This window comes from Coregonus lavaretus, assembly GCF_964263955.1.
Source record: "Coregonus lavaretus genome assembly, chromosome: 13".
NCBI lineage: Eukaryota > Metazoa > Chordata > Actinopteri > Salmoniformes > Salmonidae > Coregonus > Coregonus lavaretus.
Window position 1 is genome coordinate 44,194,812 of NC_140000.1, and position 22,482 is coordinate 44,217,293.

At 42.7% G+C, this 22,482-nt stretch overlaps 1 protein-coding gene across 1 annotated transcript in view; it reads right to left on the reverse strand.

Moving 5' to 3' along the window:
* LOC311140046 (uncharacterized protein) overlaps window positions 1–22,482 on the reverse strand; it is a 29,766-nt gene that overhangs the window by 5,136 nt on the left and 2,148 nt on the right. Inside the window, exons 2-30 of the mRNA XM_084175014.1 lie at window positions 22,032–22,184; window positions 21,740–21,900; window positions 21,343–21,453; window positions 20,974–21,170; window positions 19,944–20,108; window positions 19,504–19,656; window positions 19,014–19,096; window positions 18,488–18,635; window positions 17,845–17,958; window positions 17,683–17,760; window positions 17,459–17,554; window positions 17,110–17,216; window positions 16,481–16,550; window positions 16,298–16,390; window positions 16,088–16,183; window positions 15,697–15,936; window positions 13,636–13,690; window positions 13,150–13,295; window positions 12,960–13,043; window positions 12,832–12,853; window positions 4,059–4,209; window positions 3,203–3,342; window positions 2,602–2,712; window positions 2,262–2,422; window positions 1,941–2,105; window positions 1,406–1,558; window positions 580–662; window positions 337–484; window positions 35–148 (exon numbers count right to left, since the gene is read on the reverse strand). Of these exons, the coding sequence (XP_084031140.1) occupies window positions 35–148; window positions 337–484; window positions 580–662; window positions 1,406–1,558; window positions 1,941–2,105; window positions 2,262–2,422; window positions 2,602–2,712; window positions 3,203–3,342; window positions 4,059–4,209; window positions 12,832–12,853; window positions 12,960–13,043; window positions 13,150–13,295; window positions 13,636–13,690; window positions 15,697–15,936; window positions 16,088–16,183; window positions 16,298–16,390; window positions 16,481–16,550; window positions 17,110–17,216; window positions 17,459–17,554; window positions 17,683–17,760; window positions 17,845–17,958; window positions 18,488–18,635; window positions 19,014–19,096; window positions 19,504–19,656; window positions 19,944–20,108; window positions 20,974–21,170; window positions 21,343–21,453; window positions 21,740–21,900; window positions 22,032–22,171 (3,585 nt within the window). The 5' untranslated portion in view covers window positions 22,172–22,184. The remainder of the gene's footprint in view (window positions 1–34; window positions 149–336; window positions 485–579; window positions 663–1,405; window positions 1,559–1,940; window positions 2,106–2,261; window positions 2,423–2,601; window positions 2,713–3,202; window positions 3,343–4,058; window positions 4,210–12,831; window positions 12,854–12,959; window positions 13,044–13,149; window positions 13,296–13,635; window positions 13,691–15,696; window positions 15,937–16,087; window positions 16,184–16,297; window positions 16,391–16,480; window positions 16,551–17,109; window positions 17,217–17,458; window positions 17,555–17,682; window positions 17,761–17,844; window positions 17,959–18,487; window positions 18,636–19,013; window positions 19,097–19,503; window positions 19,657–19,943; window positions 20,109–20,973; window positions 21,171–21,342; window positions 21,454–21,739; window positions 21,901–22,031; window positions 22,185–22,482) is intronic.

Sequence of the window (22,482 nt, forward strand, 5' to 3'; positions counted from 1 at the left end):
TATCCTCAGACAGCCTCTTGGTGTAGTAGTTTACCTGGGTTTTACCACCTGTACTCTCCTGTACCGCACTCCTGGAGAGAGCTGTGCTTGCTGCAAACGACTTAAAGGCTGCTCCAAAGATGTTACTGGCCCCAAAAGCTATCAGCTCCTAGAGAGCAAAACAAGTATAAATACATTTTCTGGAACCGCTGATATTAGTTCAAGTCTTATGTTGATAGTTTGTATTAGGCTTACACCCCTCATTCACAGGCAGCAATAAACTGAGTTATCCACACATTTTTCTGTACCACTTCGGCTTCCAACCCCTCCTCCTAATGTTCTGGTTTTGGGACTCACCTGATTTCCATCTATGATATAATCGTGTTTGACAGAGTAGACCTTGGCAACAGAGAAGGCTACAGCAAAGCCCACTATGGCCATAGGGAACGCCTCAGCAGCAGTCTGCCCGAAGATCTGCATGTTTGGGGCCATTGGTGACTCATACCTAACAGATTGAGAAGGAGAGATATTGTTAGATTATTTTCCCATCTACTCTTAGCTATTTTAACATGCAGCAAACTGCTTTTTATATGTGCTTACCCCACTGGAATACGTCCGACAACATCAACTTTATAATTCACCCGGAAGTTGAATGCATAGGAAACGCCACAAGCGATGACAGTCTGCGAAAGTCATTAACAAAATCAATTTATCAGTTATTAGCAGGACTAATGCAATCTGGTGAGAAAACAGTATATTTAAAGAGAATTTGGTTACCTTGCCAACTATTACACAAAGCTGTCCCCATAAGATAACCCATTTGTCACACCCTGGCTCTGGGACTCATTATGTTGAGCCAGGGTGTGTTCATTCTATGTGTGTATTTCTATGTTGGTAATTCTGTTGTGTTGATTTCTATTTTTTGCCTGAGTGACTCCCAATCAGAGGCAACGAGTGTCAGCTGTTGGCTGGTTGTCTCTGATTGGGAGCCATATTTAAACTGTATGTTTTTCCCTTTGGGTTTGTGGGTTTTTGTTCCGTGTTCGGTCATTGATACCGTTGGACGTCACGAGTCGTTTCTTGTTTTGTATTGAGTTTAAACTTTAACTAATTAAAGTATGTTTGTTCATCACGCTGCGCCTTGGTCTACTCCTTACCTCGATCGTGACACCATTGTAGAACCATTTTTGGTTCCAGGTCGAACACTTTTGTTTCCAGATAGAACGCATTGGGAATCAAAAAGGGTTCTCCTATGGGAAAAGCCGAAGAACCCTTTTGGGACCCTTTTCTTTAAGAGTGTACATTCAATGGTGCCACGTATGAGGCTGGTTCTCGCCACAATGTTTCCCCAGTTCTGATGTGTGTATGCTGACATATACAGCTGAACCCCAGGTTGTGATGACATCGTGCACACAGTGCCACTCACCATGATAACCTCTATGGGGATGGGAACAGGCAGCTTGGCTTTGTATCTGTCGTTGATCTCCTTCACTACGAACACCACCACCATGATCAATATGGATGTCACCAGGTCACACACGTTGGTCTTCTCGATCTGGACAAAGATCTTCTCCAGGGTCTGAGGAAGATATCAGTTAATATTCACGACAGTAATTAGGAACCAGTTACAGGCTGTGAGAGTTCAGTCAGAGGTCTCTACACCAAGCCATGACGCATGAATTATAGCTTTTTCTGAAATCTTGGGGGCACTTGAGGAAGACCTGTGCTTAACTGTGTAAGATAAGATACAATGAGACACTTGTTTAGCTTTTGGCTTATCAACACAGTTTTATTCCTCATAGCTATAGAAATAGATCAGATATGAGGGATAAGATATGAGGGAGTTAATGAATATATCTCTGTCATAGCTAAGTCATTGCATATTTGGAAATCAGTAGAAAAAATTATACTGTCACATTGAAAGACATTTGACCTCATCCTGTCTCTTTTCCTTGACTCACATAAACGATGGACAGCGGTCCACTGAATCCCGGCACCACCAGGCCCAACACAAACTTCAGCTGGGACACCAGGATGTGGACGGCAGCCGCGGTGGTGAACCCAGACACCAGCGTGTCTGACAGGTACATGACGATGAAGCCTACCTGCAGCAGACCCATGGCCAGCTGGGAGAGAAGCAGAAGACTCATGTTAGAATATGGGAGAACACCATCTATAGATAGGGAGAGGGAGTCATTGTTCATTTTAGATTCAGATTACAGAGAGATATGAGTAATGTACAGTACATGAGTGATAATGCTGAGATAATGATGGTGTTTTACCTGCATTATCCCCATGAGGAAGGTGACAGAGGCGGCCACCATTACCCTCTGCTCATCGCTGGTCAGCCCCTCAAACCCAGTGATGTTGACTGGGGGGCCTTCGTCAGGCACCAGCCTCGTCACCACTGCACCCACCATGAGGCTCAGAACAGGGAACGCCCCTGGAGAGAGTGGGGTGAGGAGAAGGAGAGAGGGATCGAAGATGAGGAAGCGGGGGATACAAAGTGGAGAGATGGGCAGAGAGACGGTGGTAAGTACAGTAAAAAGGTGTTATAGCTTGTGATGGTCAGAGCAAAATACTGTACATGCACACACACACACACACATGCGCAGTACTTACCTACTGAGATATGTCTGGAAGTGCCAAGGAAGAAGTAGACGATCACTGGGAAGAAGGCAGTGAAGAGTCCGTACCATGGAGGGAGGGAGGCCAGCAGGGAGTACGCCAGACCTGTCAATCAAACAAAAACAATTAACAACAGTTTACAGTGCATGTTAAATAACTCCACCATTAGTCACTCGAGACTACGACAGCGTTCAAGAGTCATCATGATCCAGCTGTTTTAAGTATCTATTGACTCTACTGTGTGTCAATGCTAATACTGTGATAATAATGCCTGCTAAATAAGATACGTTACCGTCTCTTCTTTTAATAAACAACCATTAATAGGTGTCTAGGACCAGAAATTGTCATGTATTTTAGATGATACCACTATCGGTCTTGATTACCATTAAAATCATAGTTCATCGATATTCTTACTTCATTTTCAACAACCGCACTCTCTCTCTCTATCTAAAGTTGATGGTTTTGGGACGTTAATGAGGAGGTCTACAGTTCTTTATAACATTATTTCTCAAAAGTGCTATATGAACTGCTTTGATGGATCCGAAGATGTACACTGGTTGATTGAGGTGTGTTAGAGTGTGGGTATTAGCTTCACCTTGTAGAACAGCTACCAGTCCAGTGCTGACCCCAGATACAATATCACTCAGCAACCATTCCTTCAGCTGGTAGATTCTCATCCAACCAATGAAGGGCAGCAGAGAGAGCGCTGCGTTCTTAGCGCGCTTGAGGTCACAACTACAGTTAACACACACACCATGTTTAGTTAGTCTCCACAGACATTAGTTACTAATAGTTGCAAAAGCAACTGTCCAAATGTGTAACATTACAACAAGGGAGTAGCCTACAGTTATCTCAAGCTTTCAAAACTACTATAGTGAATTGAGTTGTAATAACTAGATGAAGGGCTAGATTCAATCAGTTCTGTCTTAACCCGCGATAACTGACAACTGCATAGCAGTTTCATTGTTTTTATTTCGGCGATGTCTGAGGTGTAACTGTATTGGAGCTGTCAAATCAGCAAACGACTTCCGGCAGTATACCTATCACGGACATTGCCATTGGATGCTCTGAGTCACATTCATTATGGAACGTGTGTTGTAATCTACACCTCCATTAGGCTGATAGAAATCCTTATGATTTAGTTTAATTATAATATTTCTATTAGCCTACACTTTATTGTTCTAAGCTAAACGCTAGTGGGACAGGTGTGGCTTCGTGACAATGACCACAGGAGCAGCCACTCACCGATTTGACAGCTCTTAATGCAGTTACACGTCCGACACTGCCAAAACACCAGCTATGCGAGTGTCTGCTATCGCTGGTTAACGCTTGATCTGATTGAATCTAGGCCGAATTGTTGAGCCATTCACTGAAGCTTATCATAAGGTTACCTTCAGTGTTGCACAAAACAACAAAAGCAAAACAACAGAAGAAACTTGATTGATTCTTACGTGAAGTACTGCTTGACATGGTGCCGCACGGTCTTATGGTGCCTGTGGATCTTCTCATGTTCGTCTGCGAAGGCGTCCTCTGAGTAGAGTGGCCTGGTGACAACATACTTTTTCATCTTTACCCTCTTCTTCTTGATGAGTGGTGCGGCACCTGTTCCTCACAGGGTCTCTGAGACCCATCAATCACATTTTAGTACAGGTTCCTGTCATATCTTTCCCTCCTGCCTTTGAAAGTAACTTCACAAAGATGATTACTGTGGAGCTGTTGCACAACAAAGGTACAGCTACAGCCACACGCTATCTAACTACATCAGCCTGTGACATTAGTGTCACAGCTCTGTGCTGTCCAGTGGACCAGCTGCGACTGGCATGGCTGGGCAGGGCCTGTGCTGCCTGTCAGCTTTGACCTGGTTAGAGTGGTCTGGGTTAAAGAAGGGTTCTGATACCATTATAATACACAGGAGAACTAGGCAAGGTTATCCTATATTAAAAATAGTTTTTACTAAAGGTAATACAAAAGTGTTAGGTCACCAACTGCCACATCCAGATATCAGACGGAAAGACAGAAAGTAGCCTACTGTAAGTATCTCAATTGATCTATCTTTTAATAGTAATGATATGATAAGAAAGGTACTAGAATAATACATAACACTAACTCTTACCTTACTAGTTTATCTGTAACCAGCTTCAGTGTATCCAAACTTTGCCTCTCTTTCTCTCTCTTTCTCTCCGCACAGAGGAACACCCTGAGATTATTAATTTAATGTTGCCATCCATAAATCTCCTATACCGGGTTGCTTATCGTTCATAACTCTAATTATTAACAGCAATTATGATGCAGTCGTCACACACCAACCCTGCCTTATCCTTGACCAATGTTCTTATAAATAAATGCCCTGGCACAGTGCATCAACTCTCAATGATGACTGAGTGTGTCTGGGATCCCCACTTATGGGCAGGGTGGGGAGGACTGGACAGTGGTCGTGGCTGTACACTGGAGATCAGTGGACGTTTCGTGGTAGAGGTTCAGGTTCAGGTTAGGGTTGGGGTTAGTTTAAAAATGGATGAGTATGATGAGGGGTAGTACTACTACTATACCGGGTTGCTTATCGTTTATAACGTGGTTCTCTGTAGCTCAGCTGGTAGAGCACGGCGCTTGTAACGCCAAGGTAGTGGGTTCGATCCCCGGGACCACCCATACATAAAAATGTATGCACGCATGACTGTAAGTCGCTTTGGATGAAAGCGTCTGCTAAATGGCATATTATTATTATTATTATACAATAATAACCCGCTCTCAACTTTCAAACTGGTTAATGTTGTGGGATTCATTGCAGCGACACAGAAGGGATATTACTGTTCATCTGTGGTTGGGGTGTCAGCGCAGGGGATGTCTTGTTATACTTAACAGTAGGTCTTACATGAAGCCTGTCTAAAGCATACATCTGAAGAAATTCAAGTGTAGCAATGTAAAAATATAATAGTAATTGTTTTGTCCCTCCTGTTATGACCCAATTCCATCACATCTATAGTACATGCTTACCCCTTGTGTCAAACAAAGGCCTACAACATATCTATTTACAGCCTATCTATATACAGCATAGATCAGGGGTCCCTAATTACATTCAGACATGGGACAATATTTTCTTGAGTGAATGGTCAGGGGGCTGGAACATAGTCATAAATAATTTGTACACTGCAAATGTACCTCAAGAAGCCCAAACAGATATAGTATTTGACAAAAACAGAATCATTTCAAACCTTGATTACACTGGGATACGATGACATATGCCTCTCTATTCATGCTTGGGAATACTTGGGAACAGATCTTCTAACCATGTGGCCCGCCTAAAACATCTCAGATCTTGTTGCGTGGCCAGTTGTATAAGCTACAGGTATCTCTGCTTTATGTTATCATTACAGTTTTATCACCGTAAAATAGTACATGTTTTTGTTAGCTTTCAATGCTGCATTCCAGTCAAGCGAAAATAGCATGTCTGTAGGAATTACCTCATAGGTGTGTGTGTGTCTGTGTGTGTGTGTGTGTGTGTGTGTGTGTGTATGTACTGTATGTGCATGTGTGTGTAGGCGAAGGTTACTTTATTCTCTGTTTTTATTGTATATTTATTACCGACAGTACCCAGAGCAACATAATTGGGGTGTCTGTTTTGCAGGTTGAAGTTTATTGTCATGAATCTTGCCCTGGAGGCAGAACTGAGTGATTTCCTCTAGATGGGCCAGCTGCAAAGTCAAAATTGTCTATATTGTAAAAATCCATTAAAAACAAAAATTAACCTTTTGGTCTTAATTTAAGGTAATGGTTAGGCATTACTGTTGGCAGTGTAGTTAAGGTTAGGGTTAAGGTTATGGTTAGGTTTCAAATCTGATTTTATGACTTTGCGACTGTGCCAGCTAGTGACCACTAGTGCTTCCATAAAAAGATTAATGACCAAAAACGCTAACCTGCGTCTGTTTTGACATGCTCATGTTTTTGTTATATTTAATCAAAAGATAGCGTCTCCTAAATCAAAAGAAGCACATCATCAGATGAACATGATTAATTTCTACTGCCTCATCATGCTATTTTGTTCTGTTTGTTATAGACCGGGCCTTTGTTCTCCAAGGCTTTGATATGTGTGTCGAGGTCAAATTTCAAATGGCTGATAAAGGCTGGATCACTCCGTTAACGACCCCAAGGACAAACAGTTTACCCTAACTCCCTATTACCACTCATAAAGGTAGATTAAAGAAAAGAACAGTCTGTCACAGAGCAAGGTGAGGGGAGTGACTTGGTTGTGACCTATTTTGACCGTGATGTGATTGAGGTATGTAAATAATTACAAATATAACTGTGTAATAACTGTTTGTGATGTCTGTCTGCGTTTTAAGTTTTTGTGTGTAGGTTTTTGTAAGTAAGTAAGTAAGTAATTTAGATGTACAATTATTGTTGATTCGTCATATGTGAATACAATTGGCTTGATGCTGTCAATGCAGCATTGACAAGTACAATAAATAAACATGTCTCATATATGAATGAACATAACCTATGTACTTTTCCATGTATCATTTAGTGAGTATTCAAACAGTCAGTAAATCATTAAATCAATTAATCACTCCTGATATGAATTGGCATGGCCTACAAAACATACTAATAATTATAGAACAACCAATCAACAGTACAGTACAGTAGTCTTCAGCAGAGAAAACTGATAACCTTTTACATTGTGATGATAAACACTTGGGCTTGGGAGAGAAACTCCGCAAAAAAACAATTTATGTCAGGTTGTCCCTAGGAACAGGTTCCATATGGGAGAATCCTACCAGCTACAGTGGGGAAAAAAAGTATTTAGTCAGCCACCAATTGTGCAAGTTCTCCCACTTACAAAGATGAGAGAGGCCTGTAATTGTCATCATAGGTACACGTCAACTATGACAGACAAATTGAGAATTTTTTTTCCAGAAAATCACATTGTAGGATTTTTAATGAATTTATTTGCAAATTATGGTGGAAAATAAGTATTTGGTCACCTACAAACAAGCAAGATTTCTGGCTCTCACAGACCTGTAACTTCTTCTTTAAGAGGCTCCTCTGTCCTCCACTAGTTACCTGTATTAATGGCACCTGTTTGAACTTGTTATCAGTATAAAAGACACCTGTCCACAACCTCAAACAGTCACACTCCAAACTCCACTATGGCCAAGACCAAAGAGCTGTCAAAGGACACCAGAAACAAAATTGTAGACCTGCACCAGGCTGGGAAGACTGAATCTGCAATAGGTAAGCAGCTTGGTTTGAAGAAATCAACTGTGGGAGCAATTATTAGGAAATGGAAGACATACAAGACCACTGATAATCTCCCTCGATCTGGGGCTCCACGCAAGATCTCACCCCGTGGGGTCAAAATGATCACAAGAACGGTGAGCAAAAATCCCAGAACCACACAGGGGGACCTAGTGAATGACCTGCAGAGAGCTGGGACCAAAGTAACAAAGCCTACCATCAGTAACACACTACGCCGCCAGGGACTCAAATCCTGCAGTGCCAGACGTGTCCCCCTGCTTAAGCCAGTACATGTCCAGGCCCGTCTGAAGTTTGCTAGAGTGCATTTGGATGATCCAGAAGAGGATTGGGAGAATGTCATATGGTCAGATTAAACCAAAATATAACTTTTTGGTAAAAACTCAACTCGTCGTGTTTGGAGGACAAAGAATGCTGAGTTGCATCCAAAAAACACCATGCCTATTGTGAAGCATGGGGGTGGAAACGTCATGCTTTGGGGCTGTTTTTCTGCAAAGGGACCAGGACGACTGATCCGTGTAAAGGAAAGAATGAATGGGGCCATGTATCGTGAGATTTTGAGTGAAAACCTCCTTCTATCAGCAAGGGCATTGAAGATGAAACGTGGCTGGGTCTTTCAGCATGACAATGATCCCAAACACACCGCCCGGGCAATGAAGGAGTGGCTTCGTAAGAAGCATTTCAAAGTCCTGGAGTGGCCTAGCCAGTCTCCAGATCTCAACCCCATAGAAAATCTTTGGAGGGAGTTGAAAGTCCGTGTTGCCCAGCGACAGCCCCAAAACATCACTGCTCTAGAGGAGATCTGCATGGAGGAATGGGCCAAAATACCAGCAACAGTGTGTGAAAACCTTGTGAAGACTTAAAGAAAATGTTCCACGCACCAAGCCAGGTTTGCGTATCGTCAGCCCGGTCCGGCCCGTTCCTGCTCCACGCACTAAGCCAGGGGTGCGCGTCGTCAGTCCGGCACAACCCGTGCCTGGGTCACCGGTGCCTGATCAGGTACCGGTCAGCTGCTCCACACCGGAGCTTAAGCAATCCGCTCCTTCGATGTCCAGTCCAGCTCCAGCCAGCGGGGCCAGACCGGACCAGGGGCGTTACGGGGGGATTATTGGAGGGTGGTGGGCAAGCCCGGAGCCGGAACCGCCTCCGAGGAGGAATGCCCACCCAGCCCTCCCCTGTTTGGTTTATGTTGAGGCGCGGTCGCAGTCCGCGCCTTTGGGGGGGGGGGGGGGGGGGGGTACTGTCACACCCTGGCTCTGGGGACTCTATATTTTGAGCCAGGGTGTGTAGTTTCTATGTGTTTGTGTTTCTATGTCGTGTTCTAGTATTGTATTTCTGTGTTGGCCAGAGTGGTTCCCAATCAGAGGCAACGAGTGTCAGCTGTTGCTGGTTGTCTCTGATTGGGAGCCATATTTATACAGGCTGTTTGCCCACAATAGTTGTGGGATCTTGTTCCGTGTTTCCTGTGTAGGTTTGTGTTCGCAATTTTGGACGTCACGTATCGTTTTTGTCGTGTAAACATTTAAATAAATATAAGTCTGTTTGCATTCAACGCTGCGCATTGGTCCTCTGTTCCCGACGATCGTGACAGTGCTGAAGACTTTTAAGGGTGTTTTTACAATGTAGACTTTAAACCCAAGTAATAAATACCTACATTCACATCCACCGGTGGAGATTAGACCACAATAAACCCATTGTCACAACAAAATTATTTAACAATCTCACACCCAAGACATGGTTTATAAAGTTTACAGATGCTGTCAAATATTAATTACTGATAATATAATCATAATTTTCATAATGAAAGCAGATCAGGTGAGTGATGCTCTAAGCTCCGTTGATACCTGGCGCTGACATGAGTCCTTTGCTCTGATCTTGTCAACATTCTGATTGTGCCCAAGTGTATTTCCAAAAATGTGTCTACACATGGCGTTAAAATGTGCCTGTCATCTGTCCACTGTGCCAGATTTCCTGGTCCCTTCCTTTATGTAAATTATTTCACAGCTATTCTTTCTAAATGTTATTTATTTATTTATTGTTGGACACGTATTGATGTAATCAGTCAATGGTGTCGCCTGTCAATTATTTTATAGGGCAGAAGAATTATGATTTAAATGGATTCTCTGTCCAGATCTGTCTACACTTGTAAGATAACCGGACACAATGTGTGTCTGAAAACCAGAGGTGGATAGGATGATCTGATTTCAATCAGATCACAATGGGTCTTTTGATTGTCTACACCTGTCAAGAAATGTGGGCACAAACAGAACTTGGACAAGATCAGGAAAAAGGACCCAAGTTAGAACCAGCTATATAAATGGGGCTATCGTTTCACAATCATTAAGAATGGAGCAATTTGTACATACTGAAACAGTAACCTGCTTATAGATATAGCACCTTGATCTGAATAGATGCAACAGTCAAATAGTGAGGTATTTGCTCACTGAAATAGACACAAACTGATAAAAAGGTGTGCATCTTACAGTAGTGACTATGTTTGTGACTGAACAGAAAGCAATACTTATTTTTGAAGCTGGCTTTACACTACTCAACCCACTGTACAAGTTCTTGCCGCTCCCATCTAGTAAGACCGTACACCCCCAAGTGATAAAATGAAATATAACTCTTAAAAACAAGTGTTGAATATACCTTCTATGAGAAACATAGAAAGTCAAGTTCACACTCACCCAGCCACCGTAGTCCAATGTGGTGAAGAATGAAGGCCATATGTGTGTGTGTGTTTGTGTGTCTGTTAGGGTGTCTGTTCCTGTGTGTGAAAGTGAATGTGTGCATAAGGTGATAAATGCCTTTACACATTGCTCCAGTAGGTGTCAGATTTGAAAGCAAAGTAAACATCGTCCCACAATTACTAACACAACACTATCAAGTTTACTTCACAGTAACCCACACAGGAACATCAGAGGAAAACTAGGGCCGTAATCTGCACAAACAACTCATAACTCGCACATGGCCAGAGGCAGATAATGATATTTTGATTGACTGGGAAAGGAAATACGACACTAAATGTAATACTCCACAAAGCTTTAATTGTACATTAAATGCAGAAATATTACAAAAATCTCTTCAAAGCCAGCAGAAATGCTTGCAGTCCATATTTAGACATGATTAAAAGAAAAACAACTTTACAATTCTGCTCTTGGTATTGCTAGTACACAGTCTATAATGCCTTTTATTGTAGTGTTGACGGCTGAGAACGCAACGTTGCATCATTCATCTCGTAATGGCCTTAATAAAAAACAAACAACCAAACCCTTTAAACCAGAGAGGAAGAGGTGAAGCGAAAGGTTTTACTCCGCCCAAAATCTGTCCACGAAAATAAGCCAACGAAGTGAGGAATTTTTGCATCAAATTTGGTCAACAAAAAATGTAATTGATAGTTTGCTACGTGAGGCTTATTTGATCGAATATAAGTTTTGTAATGGTTAGGTTGTTACGAATGCAAGTTACCCCAAAACAACTTTATATCGGAGTTGTGCCTGTTGTCATAGAGATAGATAGACTCATTATGGATATAACCCATTTTAGCATGGACATTGCCATTGAGGGCTTTCACCATTTTAAAGTAGTCAACTGGGTGGGGATTCCTATGAGTTGGGTGCCTGGCTACCCAAACTCCTTGCTCCAGTCAAAAGCTTACTCCATGCCCACAGACGTTAGTTTCTTCTCTGCAATGAGTCTGGATCTAAGTAACTCCCCGACGATTTCTAGAATGGAAATCCGTTCTAGACCATCTGATTGGTCCCAGAAACCGATGGGTTGGCCCAGAGCCAGAACACACGAGGGTAAAGCGGCGTTTGAAAATGCGTCATTGGCTTTGATACTCCGCTTGGTTAGAGATTATCCAATCGCTGATGACTTTGTTTTGTACAACACCTTACATTTTGACATCACCACAAACGACTTCAATGATGGCAGTCTCAGACTGAAGTATGTAGCGAATGATAGAGCAGCGGAAGAATTCAGTTTGAGTCCTCAGGCAATGAGTCGGGAGAAATCAGCTAATGAAAAAGAAAAAAACGGACTACTTAAAAAATTGAGATAGCTTCAATGGCGCTGCCAATGCTGGTACAGACGCTATAATGGCACAGATACAAAGATGAGTCCTCTATCTATCTCTATGGCCTGTTGTTCACACACGTATCTACTCTCTCATTGGCTAGAATCTCACCTGATCTCGCCACCTTCCGCCTGCCTTCCGTCTTTGAGGACATGTATTTCCATTGGTAGAGCAGTCACTCTAATATCTTGTCAATATAATGGACAATCTTTGTTTAAACACACTTCAACTCTTCCTGTATGACATCCCTTCCTGTGCAGTGGATGGGTAGAGGAGGTCACAAATAAAACAGAAGTGTCTCTGCTTCCCTCCTCCAGGTTCAGCTGATGTCCTCCGATGTCCCTTCTGCCCCATGGGAGTGCCCATCTCGGGAGGGAGGAAACTGAGTGTTTATAACACAGATCAACTGCGGCTGCACGGATGAGTAGGACTTCTGTATTTATGCATTTGTTCTTCTGAAAGCCCTCGACACAAACACAAACAATGGTGCTGTTGTCGAATTGCGCACAAGGAAAAGGACATGCCTAACTCCTGTTGTAGTTCATCCCTATTGATATTATTACACTTGTAAAGGAGAAGGGCCTTGACATAGCAGAGAGTTTAGAACAATATAAATAAATACATATAAATTAGTTTTTATTAATTGATATAATTAAGATACTTTACGGTTGTTAAAGAGAGATATCAATGATCGGCTGCCTCAAATCACCCTCTTAGTCCACTCCAAAGTTACACTCAGTTGGCTAACTGTAACTTCCCCTGAGTTTGAGCTGTAGTCTGGGGGAAATCCATCGTCAGTGTCCCCTGACTTGACTGTGGTCCCTTATGGAAAGTAATGTATACTGGTTGATCCTCGTTCACAGAGAACACAGATACATGGTCAGCTCTTCTGTGTTAGTTGGAGAGTCCATGGATGGCCTATGGATGAGCAGAGACTCGGATGAATAACAGACAACTTTATGGCTGTCAATCATTCTGATGGATTGACAATAAAAGAGAATGGAGTGATGAAAATAGTTCTCACTCTATGCTGGTTGTCGTAGGTCTCAATCAGGTCCTCTTCCTCAGTGAAAGGCGGTGGCTCCTTGCAATCCCGCGTTAGAGAAAGCTGGGCACAGACAAAGACAGGATGGCAAGGTTAATACAGTCTTTACTCAGTTGTTTGAGCATCAACTCAAATCAGATAATAAACCACTGCTTTCCGAGGCCCTCACCCCCTCAACCATGGCATCCTGCATGCTCCCATTGGCTGTCTCCAGTTTGATGAAGAGGATGGCGTCGTGGACAGAGAGAAAGAGGAGATCTCGTGTAACCTCCTCGTCGAAGAAGGCCAAGGCTTCCATTTTCCGTACGATTTCATCTGGAGTGTTAGATGCCGGTTAGAGAGAGCAATAACAACAGCAAATAACCCAATGCAGAAGGCAAAGCTGTCTAGTGCTGAAACAGACTGGTACAGACTCCACCAGTTATCAGAATGTGAACCTCCAAGAAGGCCAACAAAACACAACCATTATTATGACATAGACATTTTGATAGTGCAATCTGCTTTTAGTTCATTCTAATCCATTTGGCAGCATTGAACCAACATTTCACAGCAGAAGTCTTTGTAATAAAGTGATAGCACTGTCCCGATAACACTGCTTACTATGCTCAAGATTTAAATAGTGACATATACTGTATTCTTCTATCCCAAACAGTACCGTCACAGCCTGCGATGTAGACATTGACTCCGATGCGTAGGAACTCTTTAATGACCTGTAGAGGACAGAGGGGGATAGATTAGTGTGACACCAGGCCATTTATCTCACAGAGATAAGCTCTGATATCACTAAACACACAAACGCTCTGACGAAGTGCATTCCTGCGCCCTGAGATTGCTACAGTAAACAGAGCAGCCACAGGGCATAATTTAAATTAGTATTCTGAGGTTGTTGAACCATACCAGCGGAGGCTCCTCAGAGGAAGAAGGGGAGGACCATCCTCCTCAGTAAATTTCATAAAAATAAAAACAGTTATCATTTTTAGATAAAACTATACAAAATATATTTACGCACTGTTTTGCAATTAAGGTCTACAGTAGCCTCAACAGCACTCTGTAGGGTAGCACAACGGTGGAGCCGGAAGACAGCTAGTTTCCGTCCTCCTCTGGGTACATTGACTTCAATACAAAACCTAGGAGGCTCATGGTTCTCACCCCCTTCCATAGACTTACACAGTAATTATGACCATAGCCGCGGGAAGTAGGGGTGCTGAGGGTGTTGCAGCACCCCCTGAAAAATCGGATTTTTATTTATTTATATTAATACACATTTCCAGCACCCCCCAAACTACTTCCCGTGGCTATGATTATGACAACTTCCGGAGGACGTCCTCCAACCTATCAGAGCTCTTGCAGCATGAACTGACATGTTGTCCACCCAATCAAAGGATCAGAGAGTGAATCTAGTACTGAAAGCATAAGCTACAGCTAGCTAGCACTGCAGTGCATAAAATGACTCAAAGAGTAGTCAAAGAGAGAGAAAGATAATAGTTGAACAGTTTTGAACAAATTCATTTATTTAAAAATGAATAGAAGCAAGAGAGAGAGAGAGAGAGAGATAGCAATATTTTGTTGTATTTTGTTCAATTAGCTAGCGAATGCAGCTAGCTAGTTTAGCCCACTCAAACACTTGGCTCAAACCGAGAGGGATGCTATGTTAGCTAGCTGGCTATGGCTATCCAACACTGAATTTATTGCCACCGGGGCCCGCTGGTGTACCTGCTAAACTGCTTGCTGACTGTACACTGTACTGCATGATTGTAGCGGGTTTACTAACGCGTTAGTACTAGTAGCTATGTTGACTATGACGTTAGCTAATATGGTGACAATGATGTAGACTGTGTGTAAGGGTTAACGGTTATGATATGAAGGTTTGGCTTGGAATGTTTTTTTTGCCTGGTCACAGACAGCTGATGTGTTGTCCACTGAAGTCCACAAGCGAAGGAAAAAGGTGAGAGGAGGAGAGCGCGTTGATGCGAGCAGGAATTATACAATGGCCAAAATGATCATGCTGTTTGTATGTGGCTGGTATGAAAGTGAACTGTTTTTGCGTGTGATCAGGGGTGTATTCATTCCACCGATTCTGTTGAAAAACTTTTCTTAAATGGGAGAAAACAGAACGAAACGGGATAAACATACCTGAATTTGTCCAAAAGAAACTCTCGTTTGCAACTGTTGGACTAATGATTACACCCTAGATCAGATAGATGCATGCAAGAGTGTGCGATGTGGTATTGAATGTGTCACTGTCTCTAATTATTTTCTCGACCTGTGCACCTACGTTGTACACTTTCATTCATAGACTAAGTTGTAGCAACCTCATGATGGGTATAGGGAAAATTTGAGTATCATGTAGCCTAAACCTATTGATGTTACATTGAGCTGGGTGAATGGAAAATGAATGACAGTCATCCAATATGCTGTAATAGAAATAAGGCCATGCTCCCTCATCTTAAACGTCACCGACCGCCTCTGAACCATACAGAGGGTATTTGTTCCTTTAGTCGTGTCATTTGTGTATTGTCATGAGCTGGGGCACTGTGTATAAGCTGTGACATGATGCCTCGTCATACAGTAGATCACTAGCTCAAATGATGTCAGAAAGATGACTCACTATAACACTGTAGTAAGGGATCTTTTGTTTTTGAATGAACTGTAGTCTATTCTATAGAATATCAATATCCTATAGTATGGATAGTACTAGTATTAGAGTCAGACCTACCAGCCTGAGGGACTTGACGGCCACCACATCTAGGAAGGACACGGCTGAGAAGTCCAGAACCAGGCTGTGGATCTGTACCTTAGGTACCGACACTCTGACTGGTAGCTCCAAGGCCCAATCCACACGGACCTCCACCTCTGGCACAGGCCAATCCCCGTCCTCCACCTGCCCGGACTCCCGCTCGCTCTCGAAGCCCTTGTTGTCGACACCCAGGGAGACCTCGGATACCACCTCCCCTGTCTGGGGGAATGGAGGTTCAACCAATCAATCAATCAATCAAATGTACACGTTTCCACAACCAATCATAAAATCATGAAAGATGGAAATTCCCTGATGCAAAAGATTCTGAGCTGAACAGATGAATGTTATCAATAATCAGACTGTATCGTACCTCGGTTGCCCTCAGTTTCCCTTTCTTTATCAGTTTGTGAATCTTCTTGAGGGCCTTATTCCTCTTCTTGAACACTCTGACAGAGTCAAACCCCACCTGCAGGTCAAAGGTCAAATGCACAACAAACTTTCCGTCTTGCCTGCTTGTAGAATGATAAGGCCTATCCACAATCTATTCAATGTCAAGGAGAAATATAATGAGCTCACTCACCGTGGCTCTCAATCGCTCTTTGAAGTAATCAATGTTGGCAAAGTAGATGGGAGCGTTGCACTTAAAAATCTTCATTCCGGGAACTTCTGCAATCTGACAGGGAAAGGCCTCATTATTGCATTTATTTCTGGCATCCATTTTCGGTATATATTAATTAGAGTTCAAACATATCAGATGTCTTACATTCTTGTAGTCTTTCATGTTCCTGTATATGTTTGTGCCGGGTATGTTTCCAAGTGTAGAGCATGCAGGACTATGGAGGAAGAGGAAAATATATTGTTTATAAATAAAATATAATAAAACATATTTTTCTTAGTGCCATCCTAATCATTTCTATTTTGTAGACAGAAAATATAAATAACAACAGTTTAAACTAGGACACATCAACCATATGAATCATAGAATATCTTTGTTGTTATTCTTTATGCTTATTTGTCTGATATTATACATCAGTGGGTTTGGGAAGGTTGTCATGTCTAGTAACCTGAGCTGAAGACTTCAAAGCCATTCTAATAGCCTTTGATTACAGAAGAGGCCTGCTCAGTGTTACTCATAGTTTCACTGACTGACGTTTATATACTCTTATCTAGATACACAGCGGTAAAGAGCACGTGGTCAAACACGCGAGCCAGGAAAATATTTGGATCTTCTGATTTAGTGTTAATGGGTTTATATTACAGGGCAAATACTGTAGTGTACACAACAATATCTACATCAACATATTACATGTAATCTAGGCCTTCACAGAATGCATCTAGTAATGTATGGGATTGGTACTATGCAGTGTGTTAAGTGCTGTAGGTGTTACTCACAACTGTGTCCTGACCACCACAGTTCCCATCTCAAACACCAGGCCAGCCAGCAGTCCCACGTCCAGTCCCAACACCACAGAAGCCAGGCAGGTCGCCAGCCAGATGAACTGTGAAAATAACAGGTTTCAGCTTTAACTTATGATGAGATCCAGCAGGAAAGGTCCTAGTACAATTGTTACATTGAAGTGAAATACTATGGATTGGGTGTCTTTACGGTATCTTTACTGCCAGTGATTAAATGTACAGTTATTCCATGTACACCAAGTTTATCATGCTTTCATGTCATTTCCTTCAGGTGATTGAATGTGGATGGTGATCTATAGTGTTGCTGAGTGTCAGTGTTACTCACACAGTCTGCTCTGTTCTGTCTCCACAGTGTGGGCACCTCTGTCACCTGCATGAACATTCCCTTCAGGTTGGCGATGACGATGGCTGCCAGAACTGACTGTGGGACCAATAAAGAGCTGGATCAGTGTGTTAGTTAGTCTACAGCAATCCCATTTCACACTCTGCATTGTCATTGTAGTGGTTGATGATTAGACCTATTATACAGCTTGGAAGCCATTTCCTCACCTTCTGCAGTGGTTCCAAGAGGTGCCCCAGAGCCAGGATCACAATCATTACCATCACAGCTGAGATTATACCAGCCACCTGTAGGAATAGCACACACGTTTGTAACGGCACCAGTGATTGTGTGTGTGTATTTTCCTTGCCTATAAGTACTGTATAGTGTACCTGACTCTTGCCTCCAGTGCTCTCCTGTACAGCGGTGCGGGACAGTGCAGTGCTTGCCACAAAGCTGGAGAAGCAGCCACAGAACACATTACTGAACCCAAACGCTATCAGCTCCTAGGAGACACAGGGAGAGAGCCTGGTCAATCTACTGCAAATTCTACATGGAGCATCACACACATGTTACAGCTGAGAAACCAGTGTCAATCTGCAATCTGTACCTGTGCTCTGCTGTGATATCATAGAGACTAGGGCCTGATTTAGAAAACATTTGCTTTGGTGCTAATTTGCAATATACAAATCTGGTTTTGGTTGGGAGTGTTGAGTTGCTGTAAACCCATTGAATGAAGCATTTGAGTGATACTATCAAAACCAACACAGTGTTTTACTGGTGTCCTGACTATGTGTGTGTTTGTCTGGAGTGACTCCAAAAAATTGATTTTGGCCACAATGCTCACATTGTTTCAGAGAGACATTAGGTCATATTAAACTCTTGGTTATAGACACTCTCACACCACAGGTCGATTCCCACAGCGTGAGAGAAATCCTGCTAGGGGAAAGAACTTGATTGGCAGGAAGTTTGGGACGTACCACACACACACACACACACACACACACACACACACACACACACACACACACACACCTGATTGCCGTCGATGGTGTAGTCGTGTTTTGCAGCGTAGACCTTGGCCACAGAGACAGCCACTGCATAGCCCACTACTGCTGTAGAGAAACTGGAGCCCAGAATGTTCCACAGCAGCTCTGTGTTTGGAGGCTGAGCTGGAGCAAACCTGTGGGACAAACACCTCATAAGTTACATGGGAAAACATCATATTTTTGTGGTTGCAGTTTTGATATTGTATTTGATTTAGGAAGTGTACAGTAGCCAATTTAACTGAATTTAACTCATATTGTTGTTTAAATAGTATTTCAATGATGTTTGGTATTGTTGGGACAGTTTCTCCATACCATTTGTCAATATTATTGTTGGAACCATTTCTTAATACTCTGGCGGTAACACTACAAGCCAAGGCGGTCTGGTTTGGACAGCGCCTGCTGAATGACTTAACGAAGATGACCATAAGATTCTAAGTCTGTCAATAAAAAACTCCAGAACATCCTCTGCTGTGGGGACAGGAAACAGGAAGTGCCACAGGAAGGGCTCTCACCCCCTGGGGATGCTGTGCACAATGCTGGCGCCGTAGTGCGACTCCAGCTCCGTGGCGTAGGAGATCCCAGTGGCAACCACGGTCTGGGGGGGGGGGGGGGGGGGGGTGGATTGGGGTGGGTTTAGAGAAAGTGGGACACATGAGAGGTGAGACAAAGAGATACATGATGAGTTACTGCACACAAACATGTAACACACACATATGACACATATACAGTCATTTCATCTTTAGGTTATAGTTATTTTATCACTTGATTTTAAAAGGAATAGTTTAGCAAAATTACATAATTAGCATTGTTGAATAAATCAAATGGTGTAACTTTGTGGTGAAGTTCTAAAAATACCCCATTAATAGTAGCCAATAATATCTTCAGAATTCTCCGTAGTCCCTTTAACATGTTTAGATATTCTGCAGTTCATAGAATCTCAAACACTAATCATTATCATTTCACAACAGTCAAATGTTGACTGTGAGTCATTCCATTTCCTACCACAATCACTTCGATGGGGATGGGGACGGGAATCTTGTGGCGGAATTTGGTGTTGACCTCTTTTACAGCCATGACAATGACAATGGTGAGCAGTCCAGAGACCAGGTCAGCCATGTTGGTCTGTCTGATGTTGGTAAACACGTCGTTGAGCGTCTAAACAGAAGACTTTGTCATATTTGGTGATCTTTAAGTCAATGCACACATCTCTGACTCTATCCCTGAGATGTGCATTTTGTTTAATGCAAAGTAGGCCTTCAAATTAGCCTAGTTGTATAGGATGACCACTAAATAGAAAGCTATTTTATTGTTATTTTGTCAATAACCATGTGTTATTTGCTGGAAAGATTTTTTCTGAATGAATTCTCAGACACTAACAGCCTATCAAAAGGGATCTAGACAGATGTCCTTCTACAGTGTGTATTAGAGTATTAGACACTCACGTAGAGGATGGAGAAGCAGCCATTGTGGTTGTTAGTGGGGACGGAGAGGACAATCTTCAGCTGGGAGATGAGGACGTGGAAGGCAGCGGCAGTGGTGAAGCCGCCCACCAGGGGGTCTGACAGGTAACGGACCAGGAAGCCCACTTGGAGCAGCCCCATAACCACCTGTATGGGAGACACACCTAGTCACCATGGAGATACAGTAGCCCCTTTTGCACCACCTGACCTGTACATCACTGATCATTTTAGGCTCAGAGTTTTTCCAGACCACATGACTTAACCAGCAAAAACTCTGGATCCAAGTTAAAGGCTATAAGGGCCCAGAGTAGGTCCTCAAGGCCTTATATTAATATTAACCAGTAGTGTAAAGTACTTAAGTAAAAATAAATTAAAGTTCTACTTAATTAGTATTTTGGGGTATCTGTACTTAACTATTTATATTTTTGACAACTTTTACTTTTATTTCACTACATTCCTAAATAAAATAATGTACTTTTTACTGCATACATTTTCCCTAACACCCAAAAGTACTCGTTACATTTTGAACGCTTAGCAGGACAGGAAAATGGTCCACTTCACGCACTTATCAAGAGAACATCCCTGGTCATCACTACTGCCTCTGATCTCACGGACTCACTAAACACAAAGGCTTTGTTTGTAAATTATGTCTGAGTGTTGGAGAGTGCCCCTGGCTATCCATAAATGAACAATAAAACAAGAAAATGGTGCCGTCTGGTTTGCTTAATATAAGGAATTTGAAATGATTTATACTTTTACTTTTGATACTTAAATATATTTTAGCAACTACATTTACTTTTGATACTTAAGTATATTTCAAACCAAATACTTTTAGACTTTTACTCAAGTAGTATTTTACTGGATGACTTTCACTTTTACTTGAGTCATACTTTTACTGTAGTATGACAATTGGGTACTTTTTCCACCACTGATATGAACAGCATGATATCAGATCCTTGTGGGACATCAATGTGTCTTCCTCTTTGTATTGTGTCTTTAACTCAATAATTACCTGGAACAGCCCGACCAGCACAGTCATGGAGGACGCCACCATGATCCTCTGGGCCTCCATGGCCTCCACGTCCACCACAATCCCATCAGCCCCTGTTTCATTCACACCGGTGCCATTCACAGGAAGCAGGAAGTGATCATCGGGAGCGAGGGTCAACACGATGGAGCCCACCATTAGACAGGTGACAGGGAAGGGACCTGAGGGGTGGAGAACAGGCAAGGGAGAGACCTGGTAAGTGCACATGCAATTGATGCCAACTTTGTAAATACATTGTTACATTAAACATCCAATCATAGGAGATGGATGAGTTCATTAGTCATTGGTCAATGGTCAGTCCAGGTGTCAGTCAGTTTGAGGGGCGGGCCCTACCCACAGAGATGTGTCTGGAGGTGCCCAGCAGGAAGTAGGTGAGGATGGGGAAGAAGGCGGAGTAGAGTCCATAGACTGGAGCCACAGACACAAGCAGGGCATAGGCCAGGCCTGAGAGACACAAGGAAATAAACCACATGAAATGAGCAGTGTTTGTGTTCTCACGTCTGTATGACAATTGAGGAGGGGGAACTGCAGTCTGTCATGTTTACTCTGCTAAGATTGATGACTTTCAGTTTCAATAACATGTTATTTCAGAGAGCACTAAACAAAACGTATTAAGCATTACAATAGTGAGGAAAGAACTCAATTTGGTCACACTTGATAATCAAAACGTTGCTATTTGTGGACTCTACACTTCGACTACAGTTGGTTTAGAGAAAACTGGCACACACACCTTGTAAGCTGCACACCAGACCAGTGCTAACACCAGAGATGACATCACTGGGAAGCCACTCTCTGATTGGGTATCTGGAGAGCCAGTCAATGACAGGAAAGATTCCTTTCACCACCTTCAGGGCCTGCCTACCTGAGCAGCTGCATGGGAAAAAACACATACTGCATGCAGCATAGATACAGACAGAGACAGAGACAGAGACAGAGAGACAGACTCACTTCTCACAGAGCAAACATACAAAATGTTGCCTGTCTTCCTTCAGTAAGACTATTAAAACCTTGTCCAAACTGACCCACAGGAGCGGCTGAATCTCTCCCTCAGGGTCCTCTCCTCCCGGGCCTGCCTCTCGTTGTCCTCCTCAAACGTGGGGTTGGAGTAGATGGGTCTGGACACGGTGTATGTGTACTGGTTCTCTGGAGAGAGGGCATCCATACCACTCTACCTGCTGAGGAGACAGGCATGATGGAGAGGTTTACATGGAACACCACCAGTGACCACCAGTGCCTACCCTTATGAAGTGTAAACGTCTTGAGATTTGTGTGACATTATGTGTTATGTGAGTGATCTTACAGTCCTATTCAATCAAACCTGGCACTTCCAGGGTAGTGAGAAAGCCTGTTTGAATGTACAGCACCAGTCAAAAGTTTGGACACACCTACTCATTCAAGGGATTTTCTTTATTTTTACTATTTTCTACATTGTAGAATAATAGTCAAGACATCCAAACTATGAAATTACACATG